The sequence below is a fragment of the Trichoderma virens genome (assembly GCF_000170995.1).
Source record: "Trichoderma virens Gv29-8 chromosome Unknown TRIVIscaffold_73, whole genome shotgun sequence".
In the NCBI taxonomy this organism is placed as follows: domain Eukaryota; kingdom Fungi; phylum Ascomycota; class Sordariomycetes; order Hypocreales; family Hypocreaceae; genus Trichoderma; species Trichoderma virens.
Window position 1 is genome coordinate 43,417 of NW_014013676.1, and position 15,934 is coordinate 59,350.

At 45.4% G+C, this 15,934-nt stretch overlaps 5 protein-coding genes across 5 annotated transcripts; 4 read left to right on the plus strand and 1 right to left on the minus strand.

The window, feature by feature from the left end:
• Nucleotides 1–2,649: 2,649 nt before the first annotated feature.
• On the plus strand, nucleotides 2,650–3,510 carry TRIVIDRAFT_52152 (uncharacterized protein; the record flags this gene model as incomplete). The annotated part of the gene is made up of 3 exons (XM_014099956.1): nucleotides 2,650–2,736; nucleotides 2,796–3,163; nucleotides 3,222–3,510. 3 exons carry the CDS (start codon nucleotides 2,650–2,652, stop codon nucleotides 3,508–3,510), a joined length of 744 nt encoding a protein of 247 aa, XP_013955431.1.
• A 4,527-nt stretch (nucleotides 3,511–8,037) lies between these two features.
• TRIVIDRAFT_223161 (uncharacterized protein) lies at nucleotides 8,038–8,958 on the plus strand (the record flags this gene model as incomplete). Its single annotated transcript, XM_014099957.1, has 1 exon — nucleotides 8,038–8,958. One exon carries the CDS (start codon nucleotides 8,038–8,040, stop codon nucleotides 8,956–8,958), a length of 921 nt encoding a protein of 306 aa, XP_013955432.1.
• Nucleotides 8,959–9,161: 203 nt separating this feature from the next.
• On the minus strand, nucleotides 9,162–10,271 carry TRIVIDRAFT_52173 (uncharacterized protein; the record flags this gene model as incomplete). Its single annotated transcript, XM_014099958.1, has 1 exon — nucleotides 9,162–10,271. The coding sequence occupies one exon, from the start codon at nucleotides 10,269–10,271 to the stop codon at nucleotides 9,162–9,164; it is 1,110 nt and encodes a 369-aa protein (XP_013955433.1).
• Nucleotides 10,272–12,160: 1,889 nt separating this feature from the next.
• TRIVIDRAFT_192262 (uncharacterized protein) lies at nucleotides 12,161–13,870 on the plus strand (the record flags this gene model as incomplete). Its single annotated transcript, XM_014099959.1, has 2 exons — nucleotides 12,161–13,320; nucleotides 13,381–13,870. 2 exons carry the CDS (start codon nucleotides 12,161–12,163, stop codon nucleotides 13,868–13,870), a joined length of 1,650 nt encoding a protein of 549 aa, XP_013955434.1.
• Nucleotides 13,871–14,446: 576 nt separating this feature from the next.
• Nucleotides 14,447–15,553, plus strand: TRIVIDRAFT_152877 (uncharacterized protein; the record flags this gene model as incomplete). Its single annotated transcript, XM_014099960.1, has 4 exons — nucleotides 14,447–14,551; nucleotides 14,632–14,840; nucleotides 14,891–15,225; nucleotides 15,297–15,553. The coding sequence occupies 4 exons, from the start codon at nucleotides 14,447–14,449 to the stop codon at nucleotides 15,551–15,553; spliced, it is 906 nt and encodes a 301-aa protein (XP_013955435.1).
• Between the last annotated feature and the right edge of the window lie 381 nt (nucleotides 15,554–15,934).

Here is a 15,934-nt window from a genome sequence, read left to right on the forward strand (position 1 = left end):
CTGGCCTCTTCGTCGTCTCTCCTGCATTTCTCCTCAACTCGGAATCCTTCGGGAATATCTGTGGATTTACCTTGTCGCTAGCGTAGCTCGCTAGCATGCTCTAATTGTCGCTTAGATCGGCTCTGTCAGAAGACATAAGCTCAGCAGCTATTTTAGTTTGACATCTACTGACTCAATATGGCATCCGTCTACTTCTTATGGGAAACAAGGCGGAAAGCCCACGGGATCAATTGAAGGAACTGTCTGCGGAAAAAGGTTCAATAACGCAGGAACTTTCTGACCAATCTTTTCATCCGCTATGGATACATTCTTCACCCATTCTACGCGAATTATTATTTAACGTCATAACGATAAATATCTGTCTCTTTGAAGAAAGTCTGGGGCGACACAATTCGTTCTCGGAATTGAGATCCTTCGCGTCAGAAAGGAAAGTTTTGCCTATCTAGTAGTCCTAATTTTCCCTGTTCCATTCTTATATTAACTTATCGTTTTTCTTTTTTTGCCTCATCTCTAAACTTGATTGGCGGAAACAGTAGTCTCTCATCTCACGGTCCTTTACGGCGTGTCGGTCATACGACAGCCCGAGTTACCTAAAGCCGGCGGCGAGATATGGGCATATGTGGCTCACTAATCTAAAGCTGACCTTGAGCTATGAGCATGCACTATTACTATTAGCAATGCATCCTTGCCCATTCGCAATTTTTTCCTCAAAGGATCATAAAATGGATATAGCTGTTGCACCACCATAACAGGGAATTGCGTCTGACGCCTAGATCCAGTATATTATTGAGAGATATGTGTTCGCATTAATCGATAAGCAATAACACATGTATGTTTCATTACTCTATTTCCGTGCTCCCTTACGTTTGTGGTACCGTTTGTACGGAAACCACCCCTGAAAGACAGTTGATTATTCATCGATTTTACTTAATCTAGACTAAAGAAGACCAGATACTTCATAAATCTTGTTCGTTTCGATTGTAAAAAGAAATGTACGGCTTTGCTTATATTTCTTCGAAATGAGCAGAGAGGTTAACTACAATATATATAATACATCATTTTCTCATGACCGAAAGCAGAATACAAAGTGGTTCACGAACCTGGTCGCGGGCTCTCGCACGTATAGTAAGGCAGCCCTAGATTTAGATTGCTTGTATCCGCTAGTGTGTACTATATTTAGGAGCATATACGGAATTAAGCCGAAAAACATCTATCAAACCGGGACTACGAAGAATCAGGATACATTTATACGCTATAGAGCTTAGAATTCAGATATTCCTTGCTCCATATCATTATTAGTGAAAACGATGCGTTTTATGCGTAATCTCTGTTTGTTAAGGGCTTACGTGGTATTTCGCATTCGCATAGGTCTAAGGTTGAGCTTCAACTCACTAGGTATGCGAAATGGCCTGCGTCTGCGTTGTACTCACACAGATAATTGCAGATGATGATTTAAAAGAATAAAAAGCATAAGCGGGACGATAAAGTATCCTCACTGTAGGCGTATATTCAGGCGGTATTCGGAGGACGCGATCCTATTAGGGCTAGATGAGTTGGAAGTGGAGGAATGTTCGCTCATACAAAATATATATTTATAAAAGAATGTGATGGGCCGCGCCAGCCACTAAAGAACGCCTATGGAATGATTCAAAGCGTAATTTAAAATGAATATAGGCAGGATGAAAACGATATCCTCCAACGAAGATCGTCCTACGGTGTATCAATATTAATCGCATAAATGGACGATTGCAGAGTATATAAAGAATTCTTTGAGACTAAGTATTCTATCGGATAACATGGAATCTATACCGTTAAGTATCTATATCACAATCAAGTGCGAAACCACAATGTTACCGATGCTAATGTAACATCTATAGACAGAGAAGTTTGAGTGACTGACTAGGCCTGTGGCCTCCCAATACGTGTGCGCTTCCATAGCGTTTATGGTGGTTTAGGAACAAAAGAACACAAGTAATATTTATATATCAATATGATCAACTAAGACTAGCAAACATAAAACCTATACTGCGGACGGCAGATATAAGAGTAAATGTAGTGTCTTAGCAGCGCGTTGCATCATGCTACTAATAATCTCATCATAGCCGAAAGACATATCTTCTTCGGAGGTCATTCTATGCATGAGCCATACTATCAGATCCAACATTGTAACGACTCTGTAAATGGTTATGGTGAAAGTCGTCGAACTACCAGGCCAATACTTGCAGAAAGGTTTAGCCCATCACTCAATTTTATTTTTATTTTTATTTTATTTTTTATTTTATTTTATTTTTATTTTTATTTTTTGTTTTCTTTCCGTGCGCGGAGAGAAAAATATTGTTGAAATTATATGAGATATTTTTCTGCAACGCCTGTATTCAATTGCATGCAATCTCCGCATAGAACCTAACACTTGAGTTGGTTGGGTGTTGGTTGATGTTTCGCAGCTAATTCCGAGTTATGATTAATAAGATCACATTTGTCATCTAGAGAATCCTGTTGAATTTGTCATCGTGTGAACACTATTGTCAAATAAAGATAAAGAATAGGATATATAGTAATAAATATTGAATATTATGATGCTTCCTCTATTACAATCGCGTAAAAGTATACCTTGCTGTGGTTTTTCTGGAGAGCTCTTTTGCATGGAAAATGAGTCAAACTGTCGTTCTCATTACCGGTGGAAACCGAGGCCTGGGACTCGGGCTAGTCAAAAGCTTCCTTTTACAGTCTAACTATGTGAGGATTCCGACAATTTCCTAGATTGTGAAATGTTTAGTGATTAATGAGTAAAACAGACTGTTATTTCCGCCAACCGCGACCTTAGTCATACAACTTCCAAGGCACTTAGCGACCTTCCTAAGGCTGAGGGTAGCAATATTGTTGTCTTGAAGTACGACGCTGGAGTTGAACAGGATGCTTTTAATCTTGTAAAAGATATAAAAGACAAGCATGGAATTGATCACCTCGATATTGTTGTCGCTAATGCCGGCATCTCAAAATCTTACCCTCTTGTGAAAGATGTCCGGCGAGTTGATATCCAACAACATATCGACGTAAACGCCTATGGCATGGTATTTTTATACCAAGCTACACGTGAACTTTTGCAAAAGTCGACCAAGAAGCCAATTTTCGTCACGATTGGCTCTGGTGCTGGCTCACTTGGGTGAGTCACTACAATCTGATACTACATATGTTCCAGAAAATTAATAATCATATATTAGGAGGCAACCGCCGGTTCCAAATGCTGCTTATGGGCCATCCAAGACTATAGTAAACTGGTATGGAGTTAGGATTAACGCCGAGGAGGAGTGGCTCAATACTTTTGTCTTGGATCCCGGCTTCGTTCAGACTGACATGGGCAATGCGGCAGCACAATTTTTTGGCATGAGTGAAGCTCCGGTTACCGTCGAAGACTCTGTGAGTGGCTTATTCAAAGTCATTACAACGGCAACTAAGGAGACACATGGCGGTAAGGTTGTATCATACAATGGTGATATTCTGAGCTTTTGATAGTCCCTAGGCTCAAATAGACAGACTGAGCTGGACGAAACAAGTGATGTTTCTGAGGAAGTGGCATACAACCGCCATGCGCTGTAAACCAAATACTATAGTTAAAATGCTAATTGATTAAACAAGAAATAGATTGGCCAATGTCATACGTAGATACATTGCAGCAACTATCTTGTTGAGATAGAGCAAGTCTAATCTACCCTCCACCCTCCACCAGCCTGAATGCACCAGCTTTGTCAATAAACACATCATCTCACTATGCCCGAGATGTTTAGTTGCTCTTCGGCAAATTATCAGCAGGGAGATGCCGCATATTGTAGCCTGATGAATGACATGACAGCGTTGGAAGTGTCCAGGATCACTTTCAATACTGAATAATGGTGAGTCACTTATTCAGTATTACGAATCAGATCTCAAGAGACGATCCTCTTGTCCATGTCGGGGTTGCGGATGCGAACGGTATATTACATATAATCATACTGCATCTAGATAGTGTATATGCACCTTTCTCTAGGAAAAGGCTTGCTCTCTAGCTTTTTAAGACCCCCCTTTAAAAGGAGCCCAGGGTTATAGGCATGGCTGGCGCTGTTAGTTGCCCACAATATGGTGGCGAGACTTGCCACGAAGGCGCTGCCTAGGGGGGTGTCGAAATAAAAATCAGCCCCGTTGGGGTCCTTGAGAGAGATGTAAAAAGCTTGAATTGAACATAGAAGAGGGGTGCCTGTTGAGGCATTCTATAGCTAGCAGCCGGCTTTTAGTCCAGCTACTGACTACGCTGCTATCTGCTTCTTATAGCTATCGAAGCTGCAAATCCATTCCGACACACCCCCGCACCAAATGAGGATATTGTGAGCACCTGATTTAGTGGAAGATTTGGCGGAAGAAGCCGGATCCTCGGAGTTGCAGCAAGATTCCAACCTAATAGCTTCAAGCCACTTATTCGAATAGCTGCCGGCCGGACCGGTCAACTATAACCTTCGAGCTTCAAATAGCTGCCGGCCAGACCGATCAGCTAGATAGCTTCCTTCCTTCCTTCCTTCCTTCCTTCCTTCGTCAGTTAAATAGTTGCTGGCCACGCTACCGGTCAACTAGATAACGTAAAGCTTGAATAACTGCCGGCCGCGCCAATCAGCCAAAGGCAATAGCCAATAGCTGCCGGCTGCAGCAATCTAGCCAGCTATAGCAAACGGGAATAGCTTCTAGCAGAGGGATGTTACTAGAAAGCTCCAGGCAAGCAATGATTGCTATTTCCTTTAGCATCTTCCTTCTGGCTTCTTGCTAGTTATCCTGATGCTGATACGTAAGCCTCGTGCAAAGGCCTCGTGTTATAACTCGATCCGAGAGTCATAGCCTAATAAGCATCATGCTATTGCTCTCTTGTAGCTCGGTCAGGCTATGGCTTAATTGGCAGTGATGCCTTGCCTTCCCTTAAGCAGGGTTCTCAACCAGATTAGTAGCTAATAGCTGCCAACAGCGCTGTCAGCCTAGCTATATAGCTTCTGGGATAACTTGCTATGCTCTTGGAAGCATAACTTTACCTGATGGACATTAATGACTGATAACCAACGAGGTCATATTTCACCACAATCGGCTTTGCAGAACTTTTCTGCGAGTAGTGGCATAATCAGTGACCTTTTTGATATGAGGATAACTGGATTCCCCATTCTCCAATTTCCAGGCTATGACTTAGGCGAAACTCTCTTCTATTTAGATCAAAACAGAGTGGTATTACCATGGCAGAGTATTTGCAGTTATGAGAGGGGTATAGGTCTTCCAATACCATCTAAGCCCTTGGCTAGACCACTCGAAGTCACTGAATAAGATAACCGGATTGACAGGAGCCAAGCTGACCCTGGCGCCGAAGCTGCCGTAGGCTACAGATCTCAGGAATTTTTTGGCCGACTATCATCTAGATTCGTTATAGGCAATGCAGCTGCGTAATTTGATACGAAATTCTCAGGCTCCAGCTTGGCATCATTCACTAACTCAGCCTGCCATAAGTGAGAAGCCTCTTGCAAGATTCCCTAATGAAAGAGAAATCGGAGATAAGATGCATCTGAAAATCGTGAGAATGATGGAGCCCAGACATAAAAAGATGAAGTTTCTCGTGTTGATACGGATTTTGCTAACGGAACTACTTGATGAAGCCCTTTAGTGCCTTCATGGATCAAGACTGCTCTCTTTTTCGGCATGTTTGGACCAATTAATCATGACTTTTTGGGCAGTTGATTTAACGAGAGCAAATCCAAGTGACTGGCAATGCATCTTCTTGATGTGGTAAAAGTAGCTCAAGAAACTGGATTAGGATATCTCGATGATAGCGACCGGCCCTATTAAAGCAGTGGTAGAAGCTCCGGCGGTTAGTTCACATGCTCGTAACATAATTGAACTTGCATTAATGGAATCCAGCAAAACACAGTTCAGATTGGTGCTGTAATCATGGCCAAACATTTTGGTTTGTGTAGAAGATGTGTACTGGAGAAAATGGAAAGCAGCGAGAACGTTACTCATGACTCAAGTCATGACACGGAGACATCTTTCTTACCCCTAATTGATCACTTTCTGGGTAATCTTCAAGGGTCCAACAACAAACTAATGCATGCAACCTCGTGAGTGCTTGCATGACGGCGGCGGGCGATAGGCCAGTCGTGAAAAGATAAGTGACTTATGGGCTGAGCGAGGCTTAATTTAAGCGATGCTCCATTCTTTATGGCACAGCAATTACAATTATGTGATTACTCTAAATAGAAACACAAAGCATTAGTCGCTTCCCATCAAGCTAACTAGCTTCTTCGACAACTGAAAAGGCTCCTGGCATTTGCAACTCTCAGAGTCACACCTTATCGCTGACCAAAGAGAGGGTGCCCGAAGAGCGGAAACCCTTTGTGGGCTAATTTGTAGTTGATTACTCAGTCATCTTTGAGCGACGGGCCCTATAGTTATAGCCCCTTATTTATCCAAGTGACGGATTCTTCTCTAATGTCACTGCCGCTCCATCGGCCAGATGGAACTGATAGTAAAGGCATAGACTCAATCCTAGACACGCACAAGAGCTTCAGATGGATATAAATACGCACATTTTGCACTAAATTATGAACCCAAAGTCTCAATCGGTCCAGCGGAAGATATTTGAGTGCTGACTGGCCTGTCTTGGAGCCTCGCGAAGTCCACAAGACCCCCGTGCGCAAGTCTCTCCAAAACACGTAGTTCAAGTTTCCGCAAAAGCTAAGCCTTGCAATAGTCGCAATCACATCGAAAGGCTAGCCTTTTCCAAACAATTTCACTATTATCAACCCGTTGCCCGGCTATTCAGCCAAGGCCAAAACCTTCACTGTTATGTAGCTGGGCGTCTTAATTGCTACAGTCTCTCCAGGCTTTGCCGCAAAAACTTTACTATTTCTGTCCTCGCACCACGCCAAGGATGTATCTAACCCCGACTCGTCCGCCACTGCATCGCAGGATTGGCAGCCAAGCAGGGATATGGAGCAGTCTAGCGCCATGGGGTAAGATTATGGTTCCCCAACGAAGTCCTCGCGTTAGCTAACCTGTTCAGGTATATCAAGGGGGCTGTCTCTACTCATGCAACGACATTTCAACAATCCGAACTGCACTTGAGAGAAAGCAAAATGCTCACAACCGCCGAACGTTTCTTGACTGGGTACACAGACTAACCGCGTGCAACAGTGGCTGTGATGGCTTCATCGTTCGCTCCACTCTCAATCATTGAGCCCCAAACGCTAGTTTTGACAGCGAAGCCGCGTGGGCGTCGCAGTAGAGGCTGCATTACCTGCCGGCAGCGAAAAGTGAAGTGCGGTATGATGAGAATTCTCTCCCTTTTTTGACTACCGTTTTGAAGCCCTAGCCTAACTTGATTGCCACATGGCTTCAAAGACGAGAGGCTTCCCCACTGTCTTCGATGCTTAAACAGCTCCCGCGAGTGCCAGGGATACGGGAACCCTCAAGTCTTCATTAATCAAGTGCTGGCGGCAACGCCGTCTGTGAAGACGGCGGACAAGAATCCAGATTACTCGATGAAAGTAGTTACTAAATTCTCCACCACTGGCGTAAATTTCCCTTTGACGGTATCCCCTGATGTCGGAGGGCAAGACGTCGTCATTTCACATCTGATAAACAAATTCCCCGTCGACTTTGCATGGAGGCTTCCGCCGGGAGCAAAAGGCTCGCCCCTGTCTGCCGTATTCACGAGCTTAAACAGACGCTCGACCGCCTATGTCTCTGGAGTGTGTCTGGCTCAGGCGTTTTATGCCCGGGCCCACAAGCGGCACGATCTCATGGCGCATGCAACTGTCCTGTACAGCCGTTCGTTACAGCATCTCCGCCAGGACTTGCAGGTATTGAACAGAAACACATCTACGGAATCCATGTACTCGAATCTATGGAGTTCATTTCTTCTCTGCCTTTACGAGATCGTATCCGGTGTTAGTTCAGCTGGGTGGTTGGAACACTGCCATGGCATCACAGCTCTTGTATGTAGGCTGTCGAGATTGATAAATCGATAGAATCACGATGGAGCTAATGCAGCGCGTCAAGATCCAGATGCTAGGGCCTCATGCGTTTCAGGAGCTCGGAGCAAACCTAATGTTGGAAACATATCGAGGGTTAATTGTGGGCGACAGGGACTCCATTCCGTCACGGCTTTTTTTGGATAAAAGGCTGACTCTTTGGTTTTTGCAGATTGTGAATTTCCTCATAAGGCGAAAGCGCTGCTTTCTTGAGGCTCCTGACTGGAAGACAGTTCCCTGGACCATCAAGAGAAAGTCGCTAGGCTCGCAGCTCCAGGATCTTTTCTGCGACATCCCGGGGCTAATGGAGGAAGTAGATCAAGTTATGCAACGATCAGCACTAGGCCACGAGATAGGCCCCATGAAGGAGGACTTATTTGAGAAGGCGTCGATTCTAATGCAACAATCATGCGAGCTCCGGTGGCAGTGGGAGGCTGCTCACGCTAATGCATGCAAGGAAGTACCATCGGCAGAGTATAGCTCAGGCTCTTCGGGAGGCCAGGGGCCCTCGCCTTTCTCTACTGTTTTTCACTTCCAGACCATGGATCGAGCCATTGAAATTGCCTTTTTCAACACTATCCACCTGCTTTTGGACACCCTTTTGGACCCGTTGGGACCTGGGCCAAGGCCATCTTTCAGCCTGCCACAGCCACCCACGGGGCCTTTTATGAGCCCTCTACTTCTTCCAGGTCAAGGAAACATAGAGGATCATGCTCTCGAAATCTGCCGAATTGTCGACTTCATGTCGCATAGCAAGCATGATAGTCTGGGCATGTTTATGCTCATGTTTCCTTTGTATGTGTCACGCTTGTGTTTGGTTCGGCGTCCGGATGTTTGTGTTTGGATAACGAAGATTCTGAACTCATTAGTCCGCGAGAAGGGTTTCAACATTGGGGGACATTTATCAGAACAGAAGCGGCATTAGTTTGAGACCAGGAAATGACGATATCATAGACGGAAGAGTTTTCACCACTTTTTTGGAGGCACGTTAGCGTATGAGAGGGAAATATGGGTTAGATACACGTATATAACTAATGACATTATGATCTATGGTATCTGCAAAATTCAAGTCGTAAAAAGGCAAAACAAGGGGAGGAACCCACAAAAATCTCTAATACATTGAAAGAATCAGTTATCCTTGCCTTTGGGGACAACTACAAGGAAGCTTATTCTTCTAAGGCTCCTCTCCTCTCTATCTTTCTTTTGGTAATCTTTCTCTGCCTTTTCCATCTCTTTTTCGTACTTTTGTTGTGCCCTCTGTCGGCGCTCTTCAATGCGTTCTAGATCTCTGCTTGCGCGGCGGTCGTTAACATCAACGCTCTTCTCCTTCTCATTGTAACGCTCCATGGAGCTCTCGTACTTCTCGAGCGCTTTCTGGGTAGCCTTATCGTGTCTCTTATTCACTCTGATTCTCTTCTTGAGCATAGACTTCTCTGCAGACTTTCGTTCAGCCTCGCTAATGTATACATCCACCTTGCTCAGTACGTTGGATGGGTTGGCAACTGGCGGGAGCTCCTCAATTTCAAGAGGAGAAATCCATGCGTCAAGAGCTCTCAGACGGCGTTCCTGTGCACTAATAGTCTTGAGCTCGTTGGCCTCTGCGAGAGATTGGAGAGACTCCAGAACAGGCGACTTCTTGTCCACGTCTCCCTTTTCGTTCAATATCGGCATGTTGGTGAGTTTAGCGACAGTCTTCAACTTGACAATCTGCACTTCCAGGCCTTTGGGGTTGAAGATTTCCTTATTTGCCTGACGAATGACGACCTCAGATCGAATCTTTGACATAGCATAAGTTCCAACCATAGCACTGACGCCAGCAGCCGCAGAAACAATCTGGGCCGTGGGTTCAGGCACGAATCCAACAATGTCTGAAGCAGCCCCAAGGACGCGCAGCGGTGGGCTTTGTACAATGTTACGGTTGAGCTGATCCACAAACTCCAGAAATTCGGCTTTCGAAATGCTCGAGTTAGCGAGAGCAGATGGATAGGCTCGTAAAAATGCAGATCCCACGTCTGCGTTGGTAGCGGGAATGGCGATGATCCTTTTAGCATCGTTGATGTTGGCTGAGCTTGCAAAGGCCAGAGCTTGCTGTTTCTTGATCAATGCCTCTTCGTATGGCGGCGGCTCAGAGTCCGAAGAGCTTCGCGCAGATGACGATTCCTCAACTTCGGTAATGCTGGTTTCTCGGTGGGTCTCTGATGGGACATCCTGTTTACCAACGATGGTTGAGGTGGCCATGGCGGAGATGACAATATGCAAAAAATATTAAGGTTGTCTTGTAGCTTGGTTTGCGGGTATTAAGTAGACAGTGTGGTAGATGGGTTGTTCTTTAATATTGATGTTGAATGCTGGAAGCTGGAGGTTGATGAGTTGAAAGAGAAAAATCCCATTGATGATCCGGCCAAGACTGTCTCTTTAAATCTTTCAACCTCATCCGCCAGAGTCCTTGCCTATCCTACATCCCGACTCTACAAATTGATGCATCAAGCCTCCAACAGACCGTCTCAGCCTTGGACCCACGACTCAAATCTGTAAACTTGTTGCGAGCTCCTCTATTCTCCTGGGACACGGCATTCGAGTTGGCTGCAGATCAGGACGGAACTAAACCCAAACTCGCTAGCTATCGCGAGATGAAGGGCAGGCTGTCAAGTAGTGCAAATGCTAGCAGTGAGGCGGCAGCGCTAAGGAGCAGGGGTCTGAGCATAAGCGATGGCACTGCTGATGCAACAGTTGGGTTTCCATCCGAGATCAGTTCGAGTTTTGGTGAGGATATCATCTGAGCCCTCCATTCGAGCCTTCCATTCGAGCCTTCCATTCGAGATCCCATTCGAGCCCCCATTCAATCCTTGGTAGGGAAACTCTTTCGAACGTCCATTCGAGCTGCGCGGGCTATCTCGGCACGTTTGTGATGACGCTTCTCGTCTCAAAATAGTAAAAAGCTGATGCGGGTGATGATGTCCTGCCACGCGGCACATTGTGGGAGAAATACAGTGTTCACGAGGCAGTCTTGACAACTGCATAGGAGGAGGCAATAAGAGCGGTAAGAGTTCTCTGGCCTGGGGGAATAGTATTTAAAGGTACAGTTAGCAGCTGGTGGGATTGCTTGTAGCATGAGTAATGCATGGATACTGGCAGCACACCCTTTAAAATCCAGCTCTGGTTATGGTCAAATAGCCTTGGCACGACCTTTTCGGCCTTTGGGAGAGTTAGTACATGTCTCCGTACTGGGTATCACACAGCGTTATCTCTACATCTTATTGGTTCGGCACACAACTTCTTTAGTTACCCTTGGTCGATGTTATTCAAGTTTCGGAAGGTAGTACCTGATGTGTGTTCCGCTCAAGCGTTTTTGTAAGTAGTCAAATGGGATGGGGGAATCTTCAAAGCAGTGTAAATGCCGATGGCCTTGTTGAGGCATGTCATCAGACTGATACGCTGTTGAGCTGAGCTCTTTGAGCACATCAACCGATGCTAGATGCTCTCATGCCGACATAAGCAAGCTGATACCAGGTTAACTACCCAAGCCATATGATGCCCATGATCTACAGTCTTGAAAACAATTAACGGGTGCTCAACGTTAGCGTTACAGTTATCTCATGTTAGTGAGTTGATGGCTCTGCCATGGCTTATAGTGGCTTGTTCTAGGGTAAGGACAGGCACATCAGCATGTCCAACCACCACTCAATGACGACGAGCAGTACCTAGTCATAAAAGACGTTTTGTTGAATGATGAATTTTGACATTACAAATTACATACCCTACTGGAAAATCACGCTATAAAGACCCCCAAAAAAAATGGACGACTCTCGGCTCTTCTCGTACTAAATCTGTAGTAAAGGCTTACAATCGCTCTCACTACACGCTCAGGAGGTACTAAAGAGAGGAATAAGCCGCATAAAGTACATTTTTCAGTAGTAACCTGTCAACCGCTTACCCCATTAGGAAAGCGCGCGTTCTCCCAATTCTATCATGATCACGTACTCGTAGCCAAAGCGAATCACTCATATCCATAATCTATACATGTAGTTTCTAATCAACAATCTACCTCTTTACTATAACCCAACAACGGCTCTATTAATTTGTCATACATCACGCATTCCATCACTTGAACCTAATTCTAATCAATCATGGCCTCCCTGGCATGTTGGACTTGTCGGCTCCGGAGGAAAAAATGTGACCGGACTCAGCCGATATGCCAAAGTTGCGCCAACCTGAATATCAGTTGCTGCTATAGCAAAGAACGCCCCGAATGGATGGATGGAGGTGAAAAACAGACTCATATGGCACAGGCTATCAAGGCCCAAGTGAAACAAGGAACCTCAACTCGTCGAGGCAACGAGGTTGCGGTTCGAGTCTTTTCACTTCATGATGGTCCACCGGCTGAGGCCATACCGAGGAAACCCGAGGTATCTGGAGACAACTCCAGTTTCCATCAGACAAGCACTAGTTCATCTGCTTCGGTGCATGAATCAACACCGGAGGAGACGGACGACTTCCTCATCACTTTGTATCTCGATACCGTCTTCCCGCTTCTATTTCCTCTGTACGAACCGGCGACATTGTCCGGTGGCCGCAGCTGGATACAGGCGCACCTAAAAGCCAATAAGGCAATCTTCCACAGTGCGATTAGTCTTAGCGGCTATTATTTCACCCTTTTGCTGGCCAAAGATGCGAGCCACACTCTCCGCAGCCCATGCGAACAACATCTGTGGGACACTTTGGCGAGGCACATGGACTCTGCAATCCAGGTCATTAAGCAAGATATGGACCGCTACCATAAGGAAATTGGACATTCAGATGTCTTCGCGAAGCTCGATATCCTGGGAGGCGTTACGCAGTATTTAATGTTTGCAACAGCGATGCCCCAGGATGCCGATTGGAAGATGCATTTGTCGGCAGCTTCGACATTGCTAGATGAAGTGTTTCAATTACATGGAATGGATAATGGTGAATATTCTCTAGAAAAAGTTCTAGAAGCCATGGCTAAGCCCTCAATATTCGACGGCATGCATCTAGGCTTTCATGTATGGAGCAAAGACCAAGCTGCCTTTCAATTCTTCGCCTCTTTTCTTCTATATGTCGATATTATGGCTAACATTCAGTTGGGACGCCCCTCTCAATTTCAGAGCCACCACAGGAATTTGATAGCTACTGGTACAGTGATTATGGCTCCGGATGTCCACCCTCGGCGGTTTCTTGACATGGAGTCTTATGTTGGCTGCCACGGCTGGATTCTCACTATTCTCGGTGAGATTCGCACAATGGAAATAGCGAAACGCTCCGCTCCGTGTGAAAGTGAGCGTTTTATGAGACAGGGTAAAGCGGGAGATCACGAAATGATGAAGAGATTGCAACAAGGCATGGCAGAAGTTGATGTCACGGTCCAGTCAGAGTTTCTGACGACACAGCCAGATGCTATTAAGCTGGGTGAGCGACAAAACAGAACCCAGGCCAAGAAACCCGCCCTTATAACGAAAGCCTGGCTACATGCAGCCATAATCTATCTGTCGGTGGTAATTGATGGTTGGCAGCCAGACAATCCCTTTATTCGCGCCAACGTGAATTCCATCCTTTGCATCTTAGATATACTCTCACCAAGCCTTTCAATACGCAGTCTCATGTGGCCGATTTGTGTTTGCGGTTTCCAAGCTGCGGAGGAGCAAGAACATATATTTAGAGACTTGATATATTCCTTGGGACCATTGCAAGCTCTTGGCCCCGCGAAGCAAGCCATACAGCTGATGGGAAAAGTCTGGGAGCTTCGCCATCAGTTAGATGAGACATGGGGAATCCACGATTGCTTCCAGTTACTAGGATCCGATATACTTTTCATTTAATTGGGGACTGGTTACTGTAAGTTTAAAGTCGAAGCGCAATTTGGTTGATCTATCTTTGGTTGATGTGCGAGGGAAGAGACAGGCTTCTCGGTACGCTCGCTGCTGGGAATCGTGAGTCTTTATATACGGTGTTCAGTGAACTTGACATCGCTTAGACTATTACGCGCACATGTAAGCGACGATCTATTCTAAATTGTCAGCAAGGAAACCACAGTAGAGGCAAGATGCTATTCTCATATTTCCGAATCCGGAAAGCGCGCGCCTCATAGTGTCGACAGCTGGCGTTCTGAATGCACTCGGCTGAGAACACCAATGCAACGGGAGAGTATTTTGACTAAGCATGCTTGCAAATATATATTTCTTTCTAATCATTCGTCGAATATACATTTGTTTCCAATTATTCATGCTGACAAACCGAAGATGCGATTCTCAGTGACCTTCATTGAAACTTACCGGACTTTACATATATAATCAACGGTTCAGAACTGTTAACTCTTCATACAACAACCCGCAGTCTTCAATCACTATTAATCCCCAAGCTCATAAGTAACAAAAATAACATTCACGCAAGATAACATGTCTGCCATTGCTGTTGCTGGCGGTACCGGCAACGTTGGCCGAACCATCGTAGAGACTCTTGCTGAGTCTTCCGAGTACAAAGTCATCGTACTGGGGCGCAAGGTACGATCATAGAATCAGTGTTGGGAATTCAGTTTAGTTTGCTAATGAATTAAATGAAACAGGCTCAAACAGTCGTGGAGAATATTCCGACGTTCGCTGTTGACTATGTTGATATCGATGCAACTGCGGAACTCTTGAGGCAGCATAATGTGGTGACAGTCATTTCCGCTATTCAAGTGACTGAAGAGACATCCTCCGCTGCCGAAATCGGTCTCATCAAAGCCGCAGAGCAATCATCAACTGTCTCTCGATTCATCGCTAGCGGCTGGGGATCGCTCCCAAGCAAGGCGTAAGCTTTCTGGCCAAGTCCTATTTGTCACCTTCTCACCAAGCTTTCAGATCCCCTGCGTCGGTTCTCCAGCGAGCTTCGGAAGATGCACTACGCAGCACCATGCTTGAATGGACGCGATTCTCCGTTGGCATTTTCATGGATTACTATGGAATGCCTGCCATCAAAACACATCTGCCGCCTATGTCTTTCGCCGTCGACATGAAGAGCAGGAAGGCGGCTCTTCCAGGAACGGGTAATGAACCGGTAGCCTTTATTTACTCATACGATGTGGCCAAATTTGTTTCCGCATATTTGGATGCGCCCAAGTGGGAAGAGATTACGTATGTCTATGGAGAGAAAACGACTTGGAACGAATTTATTAAGGTAGCCTCAGAGGTAACAGGTGAGAGGAACTATGTGCACTCTGTTGTATTTGCCTACTATTTTTCACAGCTGATAATAAATTTCATTCAGGTTCCGCATTTGAGGTATCATATGATCCCATTGAGAAACTGGCCAAGGGCGAAGTAACCGAACTCCCCTCGCACAAAGACGAGCTGGCCAAGTCCCCTTTCCCGGAGCCACTTGCTCGCCAACTGCTGGCTATTCTGGGCTGCTGGGTCGTTGGAGGGCAATTCGATATTCCTGTTGACAAGGCTCTCAACAAGAGATTTCCGTCAATCCGGCCCATGAGTGTTCGAGACATGCTACTTGCTCGACAAGACGCCTAGTGTGCTACTCGGGTTCATTGCGCAGTGTTCCCGGAGATTGCTGGATAATTGCTATCAGAGTTATAACATAGAACTTTATTAGGAGGGAGAATACGATTGTTAGCTTAATACATTGTATTTGACAAGCACGCATAGACCTCTAGGTAAATTCTCCATGGTCAAGTCAAACTTGGATCAAAGGTCATTGGTAACCAACAACAAATTGCTCAATCGATGAATCATCGGAACTCGGTATTTTGACAGTGCAATGAGAATCACAACTCATTCAACAGCCACATTCCTTTTCTTTTCTTTTTGATTCAATTGTGGTTGTTACTCTGTCTCGAATCATTGTGCAAGAGGAAGTGGATTCTCAGGCAACCATAGATTAGGTATTAGTGA